General features: G+C 42.5%; 1 protein-coding gene across 1 annotated transcript; it reads right to left on the reverse strand.

The window, feature by feature from the left end:
* Positions 1-9,815: 9,815 nt before the first annotated feature.
* On the reverse strand, positions 9,816-13,682 carry LOC123999588 (procathepsin L-like). Its single transcript, XM_046305499.1, is given in 9 exon segments — positions 9,816-10,232; positions 10,467-10,584; positions 10,813-10,981; positions 11,303-11,487; positions 11,490-11,526; positions 11,757-11,909; positions 12,348-12,470; positions 12,678-12,816; positions 13,664-13,682. Coding segments are annotated over 8 exon segments (1,014 nt in total). The 5' UTR covers positions 12,807-12,816; positions 13,664-13,682; the 3' UTR covers positions 9,816-10,132.
* Between the last annotated feature and the right edge of the window lie 7,902 nt (positions 13,683-21,584).

The following is a 21,584-nucleotide window of genomic DNA, read 5'->3' on the forward strand; positions in this document are numbered from 1 at the left end:
ACACAGAGATGCATGTCGCCACCTGGGTGTCAGAAGGGGGGAAGGAGAAAAGTAGTTGAGTATCATCCGCATGGCAATGATAGGAGAGACGTGAGGATATGACAGAGCCGAGGGACTTGGTGTTTAGAGAGAAGAGGATAGGGCCTAGAACCGAGCCCTGGGGGACACCGGTAGTGAGAGTACGTGGTGCAGACACAGATCCTCTCCATGTCACCTGGTAGGAGCGGCCTGTCGGGTAGGATGCAATCCAAGAGTGTGCAGCGCCTTAGACGCCCAGCCCTGAGAGGGTGGAGAAGAGGATCTGGTGTCAAAGGCAGCGATAGATCTAGGAGGATGAGAACAGAGGAGAGAGAGAGACAGCTTTGGCAGTGCGGAGAGCCTCTGTGACACAGAAAATAGTAGTCTCGGTTGAGTGACCTGTCTTGAAGCCTGACTGGTTAGGGTCAAGAAGATCGTTCTGAGAGAGATAACAAACAAGTTGATCAGAGACAGCACGCTCAAGTGTTTTGGAAATAAAAACAAAGAAGGGATACACAGGTCTGTAGTTTTTGACGTCAGATGAGTCGAGTGTTGGTTTCTTGAAGAGGGGAGCAACTCGGGCCATTTTGAAGTCAGAGGGGACGGCGATCTGTCACTCAAATTGCTTTGAGAAACAGAGCCTTCTAATTAGCCTTCTTACCTAATGAAAGCCTGTATAGTTTCCATAACAAAACAATACCTTTACATTCAATATTATTTAGATAATCAAATAGTTTAGGCCTAATTAAAACTTAAATAAACCATTCCCAGAATATAATATTGGCTGCAAAAATAGGCCACATTTATTTAGTATGCTACTCAAACTTTTACAAGCCACACCAGTTTACATGGCCTGCATATGGTCTAATGAACGAATTCCTGAATTAAGGAAATAATTTACTGATAAGAATGATCTAAAATAAATAGGCCTACCTGCTTGCACTTTGTTTGCTTGCACTTTGTGCAGGCTGTGTAACCATTTACAGCATGGTTGTTGTTACAAACTGGGGATTTCACTCGCACAGCACATTTCCACGATGATACTGTAACCTATACCCTTATCATATCATTTTTTTTTTAATTTTGCCAAATACAATAGCTGTAGACTTTACCGTAAAATGCTTGCTCATGAGCTCTTCCCAACGATGGATAGTTAAAACATAATACAAAACACAAATAATAACACAAGGAATAAAATGCACAAGCATTAAAAGTATATACAGGGAGTATCAGCACCAGATGAATGTGCAGGGATACGAGGTATTTCAGGTAGATATGTACATAAAGGCAGGGTAAAGTGGCTAGGCAACAAGACAGATAATAATAAGAGTTAAAATAAAGAACAGAGTAGCAGCAGCATATGGTGTGTGTGTGTGTGTGTGTGTGTGTGTGTGTGTGTGTGTGTGTGTGTGTGTGTGTGTGTGTGTGTGTGTGTGTGTGTGTGTGTGTGTGTGTGTGTGTGTGTGTGTGTGTGTGTGTGTGTGTGTGTGTGTGTGTGTGTGTGTGTGCACGCGCTGTGTCGGTATGCATGTGCCTTATGTGTGTGGGTTTTTTGTGTGAGTGTCAGTGTAGTGTACAATATAGCTCCACTACAGCCCTGTCAATGTAGATGTGGCATGCTCTCCCTTCTTTTTCCAAAATCAGTTCCTTCGTCTTACCGATATTGAGGGAGAGGTTGTTGTCCCACAACACTCCCAAGTCTCTGACCTCCTCCCTGAAGGCTGTCTTATCGCCGTTGGTGATCAGGCCTACCACCGTCGTGTCATAAGCAAACTTTATGATGTGTTGGAGTCGTGCGTGTCTGCTCAGTCGTGGGTCAACAGGGAGTACAAGAGGGGACTAAGCACACACCCCTGTGGGGCCCCCGTGTTGAGGGTCAGCGTGGCATAGGTGTCCTTGCCTACCCTCACCACCTGGGGCTAGCCAGTCAGGAAGCCCAGGATCCAGTTGCAGAGGGAAGTGTTCAGTCCCAGGGACCTTAGCTTAGTGATGAGCTTGGGGTGCACTATGGTGATGAATGCTGAGCTATAGTCTAGCATTCTCATGTAGTTATTTTCCCTGTTGTCCAGGTAGGAGATGACAGTCTGAAGTGCAATTGAGATTGCGTCTTCTGTGGATCTATTGCGGTGGTATTAAATTGGAGTGGGTCCAGGGTCTCTGGGATGATGGTGTTGATGTGTGTCAGCACGGATATTGCCTGAAATCTATGGTTTTTGGTTGGGATACATCCGTATAGTTTCTCCGGTTAGGCCTACTTTAGCAATTTTCTTTTGAGCTTGGCTATCCAGTGAAAGTGTGTCATATTCTCACGTGGCAGGGAAAATAAACTCGGCAATGTGTCGTATTCTTATTTGGGGAGAGGGAACATAAACTCTGCGCATAGACAAATAGAACGTTTTAGCACCACACAAATTGTCACGACTTCTGCCGAGGTCGATACCTCTCCTTTTTTTAAATTTTTATTAATATCAAATCAATACATAAAGCACATGAGGGAACACAAACATACATAGATTACAAACAATAGACAATCGAGCTAGGGGGTACAATATCACATTACAATTACACAAGGACCTTAAGGGACATGCATATACTTACAATTCTAACAGCTTTTTTGTTAGTAGAGCATTTAACCTTCTTAAAATACAGTTCAATTTCTTTTTGTAGGGTACGAAAATGTGGTTTCCTGTTTGTAAATTTACATTTGTGTATATGAAATTTGGCCAAAAGAATAATGAAATTAATTACGTAAAAATGATTGCGCTTATTTCTATTGTATGTAAAGTGTCCAAACAGTACATCTCTCCACAATAGTGTAAAATCTTCATAAATGTGTTCAATTATAAACCTACTGATATCTTGCCACAGTTTTCTTACATGCATACAATGCCAAAAAAGATGCACAACTGTTTCTGGGTGGTCATTACAAAAGGAGCAATTTGAGTTGATGTTTTCCTTAAACTTCGTCATATAGTGGTTGGCAGGATAATATTTATGAATAATTTTAAAGGAAACTTCCTTAATTTTGTTAACAAGTAGGTATGTGTGTGGCAACATCCAAACTTTTTCCCAACAGATATTATCAATAAATCAATTCCAATAAGGCATACCTCACCTTGTTCGGGGGTTGCTCGGCGGTCAACGTCACCGTCCTTCTAGCCATCATTGATCCATTTGTCATTTTCCATTGGTTGTCTTGTCTTCCGTCACACCTGGTTCCAATCCTATTCATTACATGTTGTGTATTTAACCCTCTGTTTCCCCTCATGTCCTTGGCAGAGATTGTTTGTATATTCGTGTATTATGTATTTGTGCGCGACGGGTTCATGTACCCACTTTTAGTTTATCTTGTATTTTTGACTATTGAGTTTTGTCAAGTATATTAAACAACTCCATTTATCCCAAGTTTGATTCTCCTGCGCCTGACTTCCCTGCCACCTACACACACGACATTACACAAATAATGGACTCGATGCGTGCGTGGCTGGTAGCTTTATGTCTGCCTCACCGCTCACAGAATGGAATACACAACACAATGCAACACAACAAGCCCCTAGGCTTTTTAAAAAGTGTATCTTTATTAAAAATGTTTCTGACCAGCAATGTAATTGTTCTGAACCACAAGCCGACCCACGGGTTGAAAGAATGTTTTCATTCCACCCGCCTGCTGATTCTTTTGTGGCTCATCTGTAGTGAACCATGGGTATCTGACCTGATGCAAGACTACATATCGGTAAGCAAGAGAATTGCTCATCTTTACTGTGTCTTCATCTGTAAAAGCAATTTATAGTTTATCTTCCCCCCAAAATATGTATTGTGGGTTACATACATTTCCCAAACTCAGGATGCACCCAAGTTGATCACAAGGAGTGCCATTTGCCATTTTTATATGCATATTTCCTGTAGACTACACATCTCCAGAAAAGACACTATAGAATACTTTAGCATCATAACTCAGAACAGTAAAGCAAATACAATTCACTACCACTTAATCTACAATATTCCTTTTCACAAACATTACAGGCTAGATAGACTGCTGGATTTAATCTTCAATGCGGTCACCCCCTATCTGTATGTGGAGGAGGTGTGTGAGTTCGCCATCCCAGAACCCCTGTGTTCCCAGTACGAGAGACCTGACAAGTAGGAAGCCATCGCTGGATTTGTGTCCTCCTTCAGCAATCTAGGGTGAAAGTGAAGACTCTGGGCTCAATAGGTTCTTGCACCATAGTCACCGGAAGAGATGGCGTATGTAAGTTTCCAATGCACTGACTAATTGTTCTATCTTTAAACATCTGTTTATGACCAAGATTATTAATTTAGACGTGATGCACACATATACACACAAATACATACTCATAAACCTCACACTAAACGAATCTCTCTCTTCTCTGTCTCTCATGCCCATCCTCGTCCTAGACCTGTGTGACCACACCAAGGTGTTCAAAGATGGCAGATGCCTGCTGACAGATGACAGTTTTGTCCTGGTGGGCTCCTTCTTGGCCTTCTTCATCCCCCTCACCATAATGGTGGTAAGCTACTTACTCACCATCAGTGCCCTGCAGACTGATGCTACCATCTGCCTGGACCGGCTGTTGTTCCGGCCTAAGTGAAGTGCCACCCTGACCCTGGGCTTCTTCCTTCGGGTTCTCACTCTCCTGCTCTTCTTCAGGCGTTCACTAAGCCGTGACACAGGAGGGGTTGGCAGGGCAGAAGGCCTCCCAGCTTCTGGTCATGGTCTTCTTCCTGATCATGGTCATGTTTTGTCCCTTCGTCATCACCAATGTGTGTGTGGGGGGGGCTGCTGAGCGTGTTTGTGTTGGTGGCTACCTCTCCTCAGCCTCTGGTATACACTCTGGTCAAAATACAGTGCAGCAGCATTCTCCTGCTACAGCTATAAGCTGTCAGTGGTCAGTTTTGGTCTACTTAAGGTGGTGGCTCTCCCATAGACACCAATGCGATAGCAGCTGGGGCTGGTCTACTTAGCTCATTTGACCTCCATTGACACAGAAAACATTTGTATGTGTCACTTCCTTTTCCATCTCTGCTAGTAACACCAGAAGAGAACAACTGAGCCAATGCTAAAGTATCAGCAACAGCCAAGGGGGCACGGAGAGATACGTTTCCTACCAAAACAATCATACACCTAGCTGGGTACCAGTCTGTTTAGCTAACGTTCCACTACTTGTACTCTGTGTCATGTTTCAATTTTGTTTTGCAATGACACAGAGTTCAAGGAGTGGAATGTTGGCAAAACAGACACCATATACAAATCAACTGTTTATTTGTATATATGTCATAAGGTCCTGCTGCACCTTCTTCACCACGCTGTCTGTGTGGGTGGACCAATTCAGTTTGTCTGTGATGTGTACGCCGAGGAAGTCCTCCTCCCTGTAGGCCGTCTCGTCGTTGTTGGTAATCAAGCCTACCAATGTAGTGTCGTCTGCAAACTTGATGATTGAGTTGGAGGCGTGCATGGCCATGCAGTCGTGGGTGAACATGGAGTACAGGAGAGGGCTCAAAACACACCCTTGTGGGGCCACAGTGTTGAGGATCATTGGGGTGGAGATGTTGTTACCTACCCTCACCACCTGGGGGCGGCCCGTCAGGAAGTCCAGTACCCAGTTGCACAGGGCGGGGGTCGAGACCCACATTGATACAGAGCATCCCAAACATGCTCAATGGGTGACATGTCTGGTGAGTATACAGGCGATGGAAGAACTGGGACATTTTCAGCTTACAGGAATTGTGTACAGATCCTTGCGACATGGGGTTGTGCATTATCATGCTGAAACACGAGTTGATGGCATGACAATGCGCCTCAGGATCTCATCACGGTATCTCTGTGCGTTCAAATTGCCATCAATAAAATGCAATTGTGTTTGTTTTCCATAGCTTTTACCTGCCTATACCATAACCCCACTGCCACCATGGGGCACTCTGTTCACAATGTTGACATCAGAAAACCACTCACCCACACAAGGCCATACACACTGTCTGCCATCTGTCCTTTACAGTTGAAACCGGGATTCATCTGTGAAGAGCATACTTCTCCAGTGTGCCAGTGGCCATCAAAGGTGAGCATTTCCCCACTGAAGTAGGTAATGACGCCAAACTGCAGTCATGTCAAGACCCTGGTCAGGACGAGAAGCACGCAGATGAGTTTCCCTAAGACGGTTTCTGACCGTTTGTGCAGAAATTCTTTGATTGTGCAAACCCACAGTTTCATCAGCTGTCTGGGTGGCTGGTCTCAGACAATCCCGCAGGTGAAGAAGCCGGATGTGGAGGTCCTGGGCTGGCGTGGTTACATGTGGTGTGTGGTTGTGAGGCCGGTTGGACGTACTGCCAAATTCTCTAAAACGACGCTGGAGGCGGCTTATGGTAGAGAAATTAACATTCAACTCTCTGGCAACAGCTCTGGTGGACATTCCTGCAGTCGGCATGCCAATTGCACGCTCACCCAAAACTTGAGACATTTGTCGCATTTTGTTGTGTGACAAAACTGCACATTTTAAAGTAGCCTTTTATTGTCCCCAGCACATGGTGGACCTGTGTAATGATCATGCTGTTTAATCAGCTTCTTGATATGCCACACCTGTCAGGTGGATGGATTATCTTGGCAAATGAGAAATACGCTTTTCGTGTGTTTGGAACATTTCTGGGATATTTTATTTCATCTCATGAAACATGGGACCAACACTTGATATGTTTGGTTTAAATTTTTGTTCAATATAGATTGCAAACGTAATTTGTAAGCAGTTAGGGAAATACTATTGACATTACTTGAAACAATGCGACAGCTGACAATAGCAAACCTGACAATAGCAAACCTATCAAAATGAATTAGAATATATTCTCAAACTTCTTAAAGCACTGGTTTATACCTCATTTATCCCATGTAGCAACAGCTATATCAGAGAGTATCTTTAGCTATACAGAGTTACAATATCCTATCAGTTACCAGTTGCCTGCCCTGTTTGTTATGGACGATGGATGCAGATCTGGTTGTCAGCAGCGGTTCCTCGCAGTCCAGACCCAACGTTAACTGTCACCTTGAGGCTTGATAGGGGGTACAAAAGAAAACCTGAAGGCAATTTTGTTATTTGTTAACTAGCGAAGTCTACAAGTTAGCTTATACCCCAACATCAAGCCTATCTAGCTAGCAAGCCCTACATGCTGCAAGTCAAATTAGCAGACATTCTTGAATCTAGTTAATAAGATAAATAAAACATCTCAAATTAGCTACTTGCTTTGGAGTAAACTTTTTTGAGGTATTTGCTGAACAGCTTCTCAATTCATTGTTTCTCCATTTGTCAGTTCCACCACACACACATTTATGGTGCCCAAATTCAGAAATGACAGTTGGAACTCCACAACAGAAAATATGTGATTCCTAAATTTAATATTTGTCAAATTATTGAGCATGTCCTCAAAACTCAAATAAGCATCAGAAATTGACCTTATTTAGCACATCAAGATCCTGATATGGACCTCAGTTAAGAGCATATGCATTGTATGTACTGAGAAAATAGTGTTTTCTCATCAATCTACACACAACACCCCATAATGACAAAGAAAAAAACATTGTTTGAAATTTTTGCACATTTATTAACAAATAACTGAAACATAACATTTACAAAAGTATTCAGACCCTTTACTCAGTACTTTGTTGAGCACCTTTGGCAGTGATTACAGCCTCGAGTCTTCTTGGGTATGACGCTACAAGCTTGGCAAACCTGTGTTTGGGGAATTTATCCCATTCTTCTCTGCAGATCTTCTCCAGCTCTGTCAGGTTGGATGGCACAGCTATTTTCAGGTCTCTCCAGATATGTTCAATCGGGTTAAAGTCCGGGCTCTGACTGGTCCACTCAAGGACATTTAGAGACTTGTCCTGAAGACACTCCTGCGTTGTCTTGGCTGTGTGCTTAGGGTCGTTGTCCTGTTGGAAGGTGAACCTTCACCCAAGTCTGAGGTCCTGAGCACTTTGGAGCAGGTTTTCATCAAGGATCTCTTTGTACTTTGCTCCGTTCACCTTTTCCTCAACCCTGACTAGTCTCCCAGTCCCAGCCGCTGAAAAACATCCCCACAGCATTATGGTGCCACCACCATGCATCACCGTAGGAATGGTGCCAGGTTTCCTCCAGACGTGACACTTGGCATTCAGGCCGAAGAGGTCAATCTTGGTTTCATCAGTCCAGAGAATTTTCTTTCATGCAAAGAGAAACAAGGAAATTGGATGTTCTGAGGCCATGTCAATGCTTAAATCACATTTGTTTTAGGACTGGAAGAAAACTAACACATTTAGATTTTTGAGTGTAATTCCCTTTTAATTGCGCATCTGGCCCTTTAATTGTGCATCTAATGAGTGAGGAATGTGCCTTCTAACTGCTGGTCTAGTGATGGTTCTATACTGCAGCTGCTTGGCGTTCTTGGGCAAAGAGCTATGGTGGTCTGCTTGAAACCTGTAGATATTACAGACTGGGTCAGGGAGAGGTTGAAAATGTCAAAGAAGGCACTTGCCAGCTGGTCAGCACATGCTCTGTGTACGCGTTCTGGTCATTTGTCTTATGAATGTTGACCTATTTAAAGATCTTACATCGGCTACGGAGAGCGTGATCACACAGTCGTCGGAACAGTTGTTGCTCTCATGCATGGTTCAGTGGTGCTTGCCTCAAAGCGAGCATAGAAGGCATTTAACTTCTCTGGTAGGCTTGTGTTACTGGACAGCTCGCGGCTGCGTTTCCCTTTGTGATAGTTTGCAAGCCCTGCCACATCTGTCAAGCGTCAGAGCCGGTGTAGTAGGAATCGATCTTAGTCCTGTATCGATTCTTTACCTATTTGATGGTTTGTTGGAGGGCGTAGCAGGATTGATTAGTGTCCCATTCCTTGAAAGCGTCAGCTCAAGCCTTAAGTTCAGTGTGGCTGTTGCCTGTAATTCATGGCTTCTGGTTGGAATATGTACGTACGGTCACTGTGGGGACGACGTTGTCGATGTGCTTATTGATGCTGGTGATCTCAATCCTATCGGATGAATCCTGGAACATATTCCTGTGCTAGCGTAACAAGTCCTGTAGTTTAGCATCTGCTTCACTGGTACTTCCTGTTTGAGTTTTTGCTAGTAAGCAGGAAAATAGTTATGGTCAGAGTTGCTTCTGTGAGAGAAAGTGATTTGCACAGGTGACATGCTCGTAGAAATTAGGTAAAACTGATTCGTTTTCCTGCATTTTGTTTGCTTATAGCCAAATCTAAGTGCAATATTGCTCCTCACACTAAGCAAAGAGTACAGCCTCAGATTGTCAGATGACATGGGGTTAGTACAAATTATATTTTTGTTAGGACCATTTTAGCTGGGAAATAACTGCATTCCCTTTCATTGGGAGCAGCTACACATACCCAATACAGTACACACAAATGTCACAAACTACCAGTCAAGCCCCAGTGTTCTTTTTCTATAAAAGTTACTGGATCTGTGGCCAGACTTAAGCAGTTGTTTTGGAACCCACCAGGCTAAAATGAGTTTTATGAGCCATGAGGACCTTGCGCCCCATCTTATCTGCTCTGAGATACCTACAATACAGCAGTTTGTGTGAGTCAGGGTTTTTCCCTGATCTATCTGGAACAAACTGTTTTGTGGGTGTACCCAAAGGGTGGGGGCAATATGGCTTCTAATACTGGCAATACGGAACAGCTGTGTGCAGTAAGCCAAGTTAAATGACTAACGCAAACAGTGACAGCATTGACCAAAGGGCACAAAAACACTTGGCAAAAGTTTTACACAGTTTGGATAAGATGTAACCAAATCCATTTTAGAAAGAGGTTTATTTCGCTCATATGTACAACATTTTTACAGAACAGGTGTAAAAGCAGTAAACTAGGAATGTACACAGAGGTCACACCTGTAACATTTACTTGACTCAACTATATATATCAAATGAAGGATAAAAACAAACTAGGTAAAATTTCATAGATTCCCTAAAACGGTCTTTAAAACCCATGCAGCAGGATTCATTAGTGCCTTTCACAGACTTAATAAGGCAGCACTGTAGTCATCGTTGCCCTTTATGAACATTTTTCCAAAAATCAAAAAAAGTCTAGAACACATCCAGGTTCTAAAACACTAGACCAGTGGGTAGCTGGATGCCGTGGCGATACCACAGTGGTTCTTCCTGTCTTTGGCCATGTAGATATAGCCTTTGTCTCCCCATTTCTCACTCCAGCTGAGGAAAATACAAACAATCTGTTAGCTTCTCTGGAGGAGTTAGTTGGGAAATTATACAAAATGTGAATTACTGCCACTTTAGAGAAATTCATTAATTAAACCATAGTACCAGACCAACACCATATTCAAATGAAGGCAATGGTATTGTAGAGGTATATTCCCTGACAAATAAGTGAACCATTCCTGTGGTGGAAACGGTCAAACAAAAAGATCCCAGGAAGAACCTCTGTACCTGTTCTTGACAATCCAGTATTTCTTGCCATCCACATCCTCTCCTTCAAAACCATATCCCACCACTAGAACACCATGGTCCAACTCCTCACTGCTGCACTCCTTCTCATAGTAGATCCCTAGAGGGAGGGCATATAGTTACATTAGTTGGGCAAAAAAGGGTTTACCTCAGCTGTACAACCATCTGATATATGCTAAAGCTGCTAGCGGGCAAAGTGACAACACTTTACTTAATAGCTTTGAAAGAGAACCATTATTAGCTAGTGTGAACAGGACAGTGGACCAGTGAAGCTCAAATAAAGTTGAAGTTGATGTAACATATGTTGCATTGCCTTCTTGCTACTCACCAGACTCATAGAACTGAAAGGACTCGTGGCCGGCATCGATGGCAACAGAGACCGGACCGACTGCAGCCACAGCCTTCATCATAGCATGCTCCTTGCCACTGGGGATGTCCACAAAGCCAGTCTCGTTGGCAGCACTGAACTCTGGCTTGTAGTGGCAAGGGTCCTCATCCTGGGCGAATAAGAGGATCAATAGTAAAAATAATTTAAAAAAAAAAAAATATATATATATATATAAAAACAAATGTTAAAATAACTTGTGAATATTTATCCAATGAATCAAGCCATTCTGGTTGAAATGGCCTAAATCTCAGTGCAATAAAGACCAGAAACATTCATTTATTTTACGGAATTCTGTCAGCACCTCACACAACAAATCCAGATTTCTAAACAGATTTCTATTGTCATGCCAAACATGACTACAACCATAGGAGTTTGTTGTACAGCTTGAACAGATCTGAGACCAGGCTAAAATAACAGAAATGGGTCTTACAGTGCCGACGTAGGGGTAGGACTCCTCTGTGTCCAGGCCGGCGTTGTCCTGGATGTACTGGAAGGCCTGGTCCATGAGCCCACCGTTACAGCCCTCGTTGCCCTCCGGTCTGGAGCAGTCCACCAGGTTCTGTTCACTCAGAGACACCAGCTTGCCAGTCTTCCTAAACTGCTGGCCCTCCATGGCCCGGTGGTGCTAAACGCCCAGCAAGACCCACATGATCCCTGAAGGAGGCAGAAATTGTGAATAGCTAGCATGTGTATAACAAATAAAGTAACAATAATTGCGAAGTAGGAGTGTAAGCAATGCATTTACTGCAACTATAAATATCCTGTGTACACAACTTGTGGCAACTTGGAATGGGTTAACTGCAAACCTCAGTCATGTTTAATTCAGTGACACAGCCGTTTATGGTTAAGAATGAGTCATGGCTCATGAGTGACTGAGGTCTCACCTGGTCCTTAACGGGAGTGACGTAGCCCTTCTCCCTCCAGTCAACAGCTTTAGGTGCCTGCAGGTAGTTGGGTTCCATGAACAGAGAGCCCTTGAACTTCCTCTCAGTCGTCTGCTTGTAGCCGTTCATTGTCTGCCTGAACTCTTCATTGGTCTAGGGAGGAAGGAATCAGTAAGGGCATGTTGAAATGCATGTCATTCCTGGCCAGGTGTGCTTTTTAAAGTTCCTATCTGAATTGAACATTGAGGGGTTTCCAATGTCTAAGGTCTATTTATTTTTTAAACGTATGCATAAAGATGAGTAAGTTTCAGTTCCCTTCTCAGGATCACTATTCTGTTCCTGTTTCTTCAGTACGTGCTAGTGGAAGAAACCCAACCTGCGAGTCTGGCAATGAAAGCAGGAATGTATTCAACGCTGACACCTGTGGACACCTGTGGCTATGTTTTCATAGTGCCTGTGAAATATTTCCTCATTCCGTAATGTGTCATAGACCACAAAATGATTCAGTTACAGCAAACACTATGGGACAAGGCTGCTGACATGCATCTCCTGCCCCACAGTAAAATGTCTCAGCAAGGAGCTTGTTCTTACCATGTCACCAAAGTGGTTCATGCCCAGACGGTGGGAGTGTTTTCCCATGGTGTGTTCGAGGTTGTGAATCTCAATCTTCTTCAGGTTTTTCTCCCAAACCATCCTCCTCCAGCCCTCCTCGCTCTGAGAAATTAGTGTACTTGGTCAGAGAATGGACATACAAATCATACAGTCCCAGAACTACAAACAAAATCCAAGGAAAAATAAGTCACTACATTTTGCAATAATACAGGCCTACATGGAATGTACACTTGTCAAGGCACCAAATAATTAGAGACTCACTAAGACCGAGGCGATATGGTGCCCTACTTGTATTTCAATAACACCCACCGCATGGTAGTTCTTGCTGTGCCAGTTTTTCCACAGGTGCCAATGGTCCTCCAACTGAGAGTCAAACCTTGGAGCCGCACACACAGCACTCACACAGAGCACCAACACTGCCAAGTGCAGTGCTGTCATGGCCAAACAGCTGTGAAGGGAGCGAGAAGAGCCATCAGTCAGCCTTGTATTTCAGTGTGAAGAAGCTACATGTATATATAGATTGTTATTGCCTTCAGAATATTTCCACAGGCAGTTTGGTTGACTGACATGTTAAGTGGCATATTAAGTGTGTGTGTTACGTTTATCTAGAACCAACAGAACATGAATATCAAGGGCTATAGATTCTGCTCTGTGAGGAAGACATTGGAGCATAATGCCTGAATCAGAACTCATAATAAACCAACTAGCTAATTTCCTTAATTGAAGTCTATGCAAATGGCAGACTGCAGCCGTCTGAGCCGACGTTCTGGTTAGAATGCTGGGTATGCAAACACAAAGGGAGTCTGCGCAAAGTGGGACTTGGTTGGTTGCATCATTCCTGTTTTTCCTAGTTTGGCTTGAATCCTGATCACAAGATGCGGGCGGATCCAAAGCCGCTGAATCATTCTCTGAACATGGACAAAGCCCAAGGAAAATAGAAAAATAAATCGAATCTCCCACATCACCATTTCCAAACATGTAACGGTTCGCTATAATATATAGCAACCTATAAACGATAACGTTCGCGACATACATTTGAACACTATGTTCCCTTTGTTAGAACAAAACAAAGCCCTCTAGCGCTACCCAAAAGCACTCGACTCATGCAGGGGAGAAAAAAATAACGTTTTATAAAAAGGACCGGTTTACTGCTATACCTTTTCAAATTATCTCAAGTGCTGTAATGTTGATATCCACGAAACTAGTCGAGGGAATGTTAGGTAACAGCAAGTATCAAAAACATAAGAAACCAGAGCAAATGCCCGGGGTAAAGGCCATAACCCAAGTAGACTTACCTAACGTAGCAGGCGTAAATAGACAGGAGTAATATTGTACAAACAAAGCAAGCCCTAGAGAAATACCTACTTAATGTATTGTCAATTTGCAGTAAAAGTGTGAAGGTCCCTGCTGTTGCGTGTCGATCAATAAATAAATAGTGTAGACACACCACTTTATACAGACAGTTTTTTTTGTACAGTAGGAGGGGCCTGTGATTGGTTGAATGGGGACCTTGTGTCACACAGGAGGGTATATGATTGCCTGAAATTGGACTTTATAACGCGCAGGTCCCGCCCCGAGTAAATATCCCAGCATGTGATTCCTGCCCACGTGACCGTCTTATCCGGTTGCGGAACTGCTGGCATGTTACAAAGTAACAGTTAGTCGTTTTCCCTCACCTTTCTTTACTTTTCAGATAGGCTACTTTGTAACAGTTCCCATGGATACAGAAATTACAAAGAAATTGTCAGAAAAAAAGTAAAGCCATGTTCACAGCACAAGGAGGACATGCATTAAGGAAAATGGTAGTCATGTGATCAATAACACCGCACTCACGTGAGACACACCTTAATGTTAGTCTTGGGCCCTAGACAAATGTTTTGTAACATTTTTTTTGTGTGGAAAAAGTACTCAATTGTCATACCTGAGTAAAAGTAAAGATACCTTAATAGAAAAAGACTAGTAAAAAGTGAGCCAACCAGTAAAATACTACTTGAGTAAAAGTCTAAAAGTATTTGGATTTAAATATACTTATGTATCAAAAGTAAATGGAATTGCTAAAATGTACTTAAGTATCAAAAGTAAAAGTTTAAATCATTTCAAATGTCTTTTTTTATTGACGAATAGCAGGGGCACACTCCAACACTCAGACATAATTTACAAACAAAGTATTTGTGTTAAGTGAGTCCGCTTGATCAGAGGCAGTAGTGATGACCAGGGATGTTCTCTTACATTTACATTTAAGTCATTTAGCAGACGCTCTTATCCAGAGCGACTTACTCTTGATAATTATATGAATTGGATAATTTTCCTGTCAAAATGTGAGGAGTACTTTTGTGTGTCAGAGAAAATGTATGGAGTAAATGTATATTATTTTCTTTAGGAATGTAATGAAGTAAAAGTTGGCAAAAATATGACTAGTAAAGTACAGATAACCCCCCAAAAACAACTTAAGTAGTACTTTAAAGTATTTTTTACTTAAGTATGTTACACCACTGCAAAAAAACAGGTAGGCTTGAAAATATTTGTACCGCAATCTCGTTCACCAGACACTTCTGCCTATGCGCAATTGGCCGAGACTAGGCCTACTACCTAAAACTTAGTGGGCAGCAACAAACACCACACCGCTAATTGGACGTCAAAGCCAGTCTTCTACTTTTTTTTCAGACAAAGCTCACACATGGTGAAAATGATATTTTTCTTCTCTGTGAAGTAGATTCAGTGTTTGATCAACTGTGGGCTGATATGATTTAAAAAATGTATAGTTGAAGTCAGAAGTTTACATACACATTTGCCAAATACATTTAAACTCAGTTATTCACAATTCCTGACATTTAATCCAAGTAAAAATTCCCTGTCTTAGGTCAGTTAGGATCACCACTTTATTTTAAGAATGTGAAATGTCGGAATAATAGTAGAGAATTATATATTTCACCTTTTATTTCTTTCATCACATTCCCAGTGGGTCAGAAGTTTACATACACTCAATTAGTATTTGGTAGCATTGCATTTAAATTGTTTAACTTGGGTCAAACGTTTCAGGTATCCTTCCACAAGCTTCCCACAATAAGTTGGGTGAATTTTGGCCCATTCCTCCCGACACAGCTGGTGTAACCGAGTCAGGTTAGTAGGCCTCCTTGCTCGCACACGCATTTTCAGTTCTGCCCACAAATGTTCTATAGGATTGAGGTCAGGGCTTTGTGATGGCCACTCCAATACCTTGACTTTGTTGTCCTTAAGCCATTTTGCCACAACTTTGGAAGTATGCTTGGGGTCATTGTCCATTTGGAAGACCCATTTGCAACCAAGCTTTAACTTCCTGACAGATGTCTTGAGATGTTTCTTCAATATATCCACATAATTTTCCCCCCTCATGATGCCATCTATTTTGTGAAGTGCACCAGTCCCTCCTGCAGCAAAACACCCCCACAACATGAGGCTGCCACCCCCGTGCTTCACGGTTGGGATGGTGTTCTTCGGATTGCAAGCATCCCCCTTTTTCCTACAAACATAACGATGGTCATTATATCCAAACAGTTCTATTTTTGTTTCATCAGACCAGAGGACATTTCTCCAAAAAGTACGATCTTTGTCCCCGTGTGCAGTTGCAAACCGTAGTCTGGATTTTTTTATGGCAGTTATGGAGCAGTAGTTTCTTCCTTGAGGAGCAGTCTTTCAGGTTATGTCGATATAGGACTCGTTTTACTGTGGATATAGATACTTTTATACCTGTTTTCTCCAGCATCTTCACAAGGTCCTTTGCTGTTGTTCTGGGATTGATTAGCACTTTTTGCACCAAAGTATGCTCATCTCTCGGAGACAGAACGTGTCTCCTTCCTGAGCAGTATGATGGCTGCTATGGTATTTATACTTGCGTACTATTGTTTGTACAGATAAACGTGGTACCCTAGGGCATTTGGAAATTGCTCCCAAGGATGAACCAGACTTGTGGAGGTTCCAATTTATTTTCTGAGGTCTTGGCTGATTTCTTTTGATTTTCCCATGATGTCAAGCAAAGAGGCACTGGGTTTGAAGGTAGGCCTTGAAATACATCCACAGGTACACCTCCAATTGACTCAAATGATGTCAATTAGCCTATCAGACGCTTCTAAAGCTATGACATCATTTTCTGGAATTTTCCAAGCTGTTTAAACGCAGTCAACTTAGTGTATGTAAACTTCTGACCCACTTGAATTGTGATACAGTGAAATAATCTGTCTGTAAACAATTGTTGAACAAATTACTTGTGTCATGCACAAAGTAGATGTCCTGACCGACTGGCCAAAACTATAGTTTGTTAACAAGAAATTTGTGAGTTGTTGAAAAACGAGTTTTAATGACCAACCTAAGTGTATGTGAACTTCCGACTTCAACTGTATATGTTTATTTAACCTTTTATTGATAGATAGTTGCCTAAAATTGAGAGAACCACATAGATAACTAGAAATGATAAGAAATTAGTGTCTGCATTCATAATATACGGATGAATTATTGTGTGATAGCCTGCTGTGTCGAGAAAGTTCTGATGGGATTATAAATTGATTTGTGTTACTAATAATTCATATTTCATTTGAAAGGGGGAGGTGTCTTACAAGTCTTTCAGGGGTTTTCTACCTTTCCTGTGTCATGATACTGACGATTTGTCACCACAGATGGTTTTACGTTTCTACCGTTGTGGCTAGATGGAGTAGTCGGACAACTATAGATTTGTAGCTCCCCCTTTTCCTGACCTTAACCTCATTATCCTAACCCGCTATGTTAATTCCCCAATTGTTTGACAATTTCAGAAGGATTTAGTGCGAAGGGATAATTACAGTAAATGACCAGTATTGGAACGGTTACCTCATGAAAGAGAAACGAAGTGAAAGAGAGAATTGTTACCAAAACCCTCCAACAGTTACAGTCGAAGCAGAAGCACATTTGATCTGAATTGACTGATTCTTAAGGATTGTTTGTCTCTGACATTGGATAGGACACACTGGTCTCTGAGCCGACTAGGAAGACACAGGAAGAATGAAACGGATTGATATTCTTATTTGGCAGCTGCTGATATCTGTAGATAGCTGGTTAATGATAGGACACACCACTCTGTAGATATGTAGTGGTTAACAGGACTACTTCATTGCTAATGTTCTGTCTACAGAAACACAGGGAAAGCACACACACTTCTGAGGAGTTTCTCTTTCTGAATAGATGTTTTGATTACAATGCAGTACTGACGATAACCTCATCCATGCAACTTCAAACATTTTGCAGTATTGGAAAGGTTGCATCATGAAAGAGTCCAAACTGGACATAGCAAATGCAGATAGCCCCCCCTTTAATTGTCTGCATACTTCAGATAGCTTGCTGTGTCAAGAAAGTTCTTATGGGCTCATAAATCATTTATTTGTGGAAATAATCATTCCAATTTCAATTGAAAGGCGGATGTCTTTACAAGCCTCTCTTGGTTTTTCTACCTTTTTTCTACCTTTCCCTTTCCATGCTCTTTATTTTCCCTATTATGTATTTTCTTGTGTGAAAAAAATGAAGATTGATGAGCACTTACAATGGGGAGAATAAGTATTTGATACACTTTGCATTTTATTGCATGACATAAGTATTTCATACATCAGAAAGGCAGAACTTAATATTTGGTACAGAAACCTTTGTTTGCAATTACAGAGATCATACGTTTCCTGTAGTTCTTGACCAGGTTTGCACACACTGCAGCAGGGATTTTGGCCCACTCCTCCATACAGACCTTCTCCAGATCCTTCAGGTTTCAGGGCTGTCGCTGGGCAATATGGACTTTCAGCTCCCTCCAAAGATTTTCTATTGGGTTCAGGTCTGGAGACTGAATAGGCCACTCCAGGAGCTTGAGTTGCTTCTTACGGAGCCACTCCTTAGTTGCCCTGGCTGTGTGTTTCAGGTCTTTGTCATGCTGGAAGACCCAGCCACGACCCATCTTCAATACTCTTACTGAGGGAAGGAGGTTGTTGGCCAAGATTTCGCGATACATGGCCCCATCCATCCTCCCCTCAATATGGTGCAGTCGTCCTGTCCTCTGTGCAGAAAAGCATTCCCAAAGAATGATGTTTCCACCTCCATGCTTCACGGTTGGGATGGTGTTCTTTGGGGTTGTACTCATCCTTCTTCTTCCTCCAAACACGGCGAGTGGAGTTTAGACCAAAAAGCTCTATTTTTGTCTCATCAGACCACATGACCTTCTCCCATTCCTCCTCTGGATCATCCAGATGGTCATTGGCAAACTTCAGACGGGCCTGGACATGCACTGGCTTGAGCAGGGGGACCTTGCATGCGCTGCAGGATTTTAATCCATGATGACATAGTGTGTTACTAATGGTTTTCTTTGAGACTGTGGTCCCAGCTCTCTTCAGGTCCTGCCGTATAGTTCTGAGCTGATCCCTCACCTTCCTCGTGATCATTGATGCCCCACGAGGTGAGATTATGCATGGAGCCCCAGACCGAGGGTGATTGATGACCGTCATCTTGAACTTCTTCCATTTTCTAATAATTGCGCCAACAGTTGTTGCCCTCTCACCAAGCTGCTTGCCTATTGTCCTGTAGCCCATCCCAGCCTTGTGCAGGTCGACAATTTTACCCTGATGTCCTTACACAGCTCTCTGGTCTTGGCCTTTGTGGAGAGGTTGGCGTCTGTTTGATTGAGTGTGTGGACAGTAGTCCTTTATACAGGTAACGAGTTGAAACAGGTGCGGTTAATACAGGTAATGAGTGGAGAACAGGAGGGATTCTTAAAGAAAAACTAACAGGTCTGTGAGAGACGGAATTTTTACTGGTTGGTAGGTGATCAAATACTTATGTCATCCAATAAAATGCTAATTAATTACTTAAAAATCATACAATGTGATTTTCTGGATTTTTTTTTTAGATTCCGTCTTTCACAGTTGAAGTGTACCTATGATAAAAAATGACAGACCTCTACATGCTTTGTAAGTAGGAAAACCTGCAAAATCAGCAGTGTATCAAATATTTGTTCTCCCCACTGAATGTGGTTACTGAGAGGACGGACACACGGTAGATATGTGGTTACTAAGAGGACGGACACACACGGTAGATATGTGGTTACTGAGAGGACGGACACACGGTAGATATGTGGTTACTGAGAGGACGGACACACGGTAGATATGTGGTTACTAAGAGGACGGACACACACGGTAGATATGTGGTTACTGAGAGGACGGACACATGGTAGATATGTGGTTACTAAGAGGACGGACACACATGGTAGATATGTGGTTACTAAGAGGACGGACACACGGTAGATATGTGGTTGCTGAGAGGACGGACACACACGGTAGATATGTGGTTACTAAGAGGACGGACACACACGGTAGATATGTGGTTACTAAGAGGATGGACACACGGTAGATATGTGGTTACTGAGAGGACGGACACACACGGTAGATATGTGGTTACTAAGAGGACGGACACACGCGGTAGATATGTGGTTACTAAGAGGACGGACACACGGTAGATATGTGGTTACTGAGAGGACGGATACACACGGTAGATATGTGGTTACTGAGAGGACGGACACACGGTAGATATGTGGTTACTGAGAGGACGGACACACGGTAGATATATGGTTACTAAGAGGACGGACACACGGTAGATATGTGGTTACTGAGAGGACGGACATATGGTAGATATGTGGTTACTGAGAGGACGGACACATGGTAGATATGTGGTTACTGAGAGGACGGACACACACGGTAGATATGTGGTTACTGAGAGGACGGACACACGGTAGATATGTGGTTACTAAGAGGACGGACACACGGTAGATATGTGGTTACTGAGAGAACGGACACACGGTAGATATGTGGTTACTAAGAGGACGGACACCCGGTAGATATGTGGAGGTTAATAGGACTACTTGATTGGTAATGGTGTGTACAGAAACAGAGGGAAATCACATTCCCATTCCTGAGGAGTTTCTCTCTCTTAATACAATCAGTGAAGCATTATCACAATTATCATTTGCAGTATAATGAGGTAGTCGAGAAAGTGGTGTTGATTGAAAATGATTAAAATGGATTCATCTTACCAAAATAAATTATTTGATAACAATGGAGTACCTCATCCATGCAACTTCAAAATTTTGCTGACACTGATTACAGTCTGACGTAAACAGATGCACTTACGCTACCTGCCAGCCATCAAGAGTACTGAAGTCAATGTAACAGTCATGACCTTAGAATGGAAATATTGCCTATCATTGACTTGTGTTTGCTCCTCTAAACAGGACCTAATAACAATAGGGTCTGAAAGCAACATTAACATTTTAGTTGTTCATTGTCCAATCATCTTAGCATTTCATTATTTGATCCACCTACACTGAGTGTACAAAACATTAAGGACCCCTGCTCTTTCAATGACATAGACCCACCAGGTGAATCCAGGTGAAAGCTATGATCCCTTATTGATGTCACCTGTTAAATCCACTTCAATCAGTGTAGATGAAGGGGAGGAGACAGGTTAAAGAGACAATTGAGCCTTGAGACATGGATTGCGTATGTGTGCCATTCAGAGGGTGAATGGGCAAGACAAAATATTTAAGTGCTTTGAACGAGGTATGGAAGTATTTGTATTCATTAAGGATCCTTGGCAGTAGCTACTCTTCCTAGGGTCCAGCAACATTAAGGCAGTTATATACGATTTCAAATATTACATGACATTATATTTCATAACATTTTACCCAATACATTTAGTGTGTTCCTTCAAACCACTACTCCTATCACATATTTACAATACATCATCCATGTGTATGTGTAGAGTGCATGTCTTATCATGTGTGTCTGTGTGTGTGTCTCTTCAGTCCCTGCTTTTCCATAGGGTTTATTTTTTAATCTGTTGAAAAAAAAATTGGATTCTACTGCTTGAATAAGTAGCCATGGCTCTATGTAGTACTCTGCGCCTCACTTAGTCTACACAACTGAACAGGCAGCGGCATCTACAGAAGGTAGCTAATGATCTAGAGCTAGCCAAGCTTGTCACATGCTGTCTTAAAGTAAAAGATGAAGGTGTTGATGCAGCCAGAACCCAGATGACTCAGCCAGAGCAGAGGTGCCCCTCACCAGCACCGTCTGATGAATCATGTGACAGCGTTGCGACTATATCACTGAAACAACCACGCCAACCTATGAGAACAAGGTGGAGCCTATGAAGACTCACATCATCTTCTCCCTGCCTACC

The sequence above is a fragment of the Oncorhynchus gorbuscha genome, linkage group LG16 (genome assembly GCF_021184085.1).
Source record: "Oncorhynchus gorbuscha isolate QuinsamMale2020 ecotype Even-year linkage group LG16, OgorEven_v1.0, whole genome shotgun sequence".
Classification (NCBI taxonomy): domain Eukaryota; kingdom Metazoa; phylum Chordata; class Actinopteri; order Salmoniformes; family Salmonidae; genus Oncorhynchus; species Oncorhynchus gorbuscha.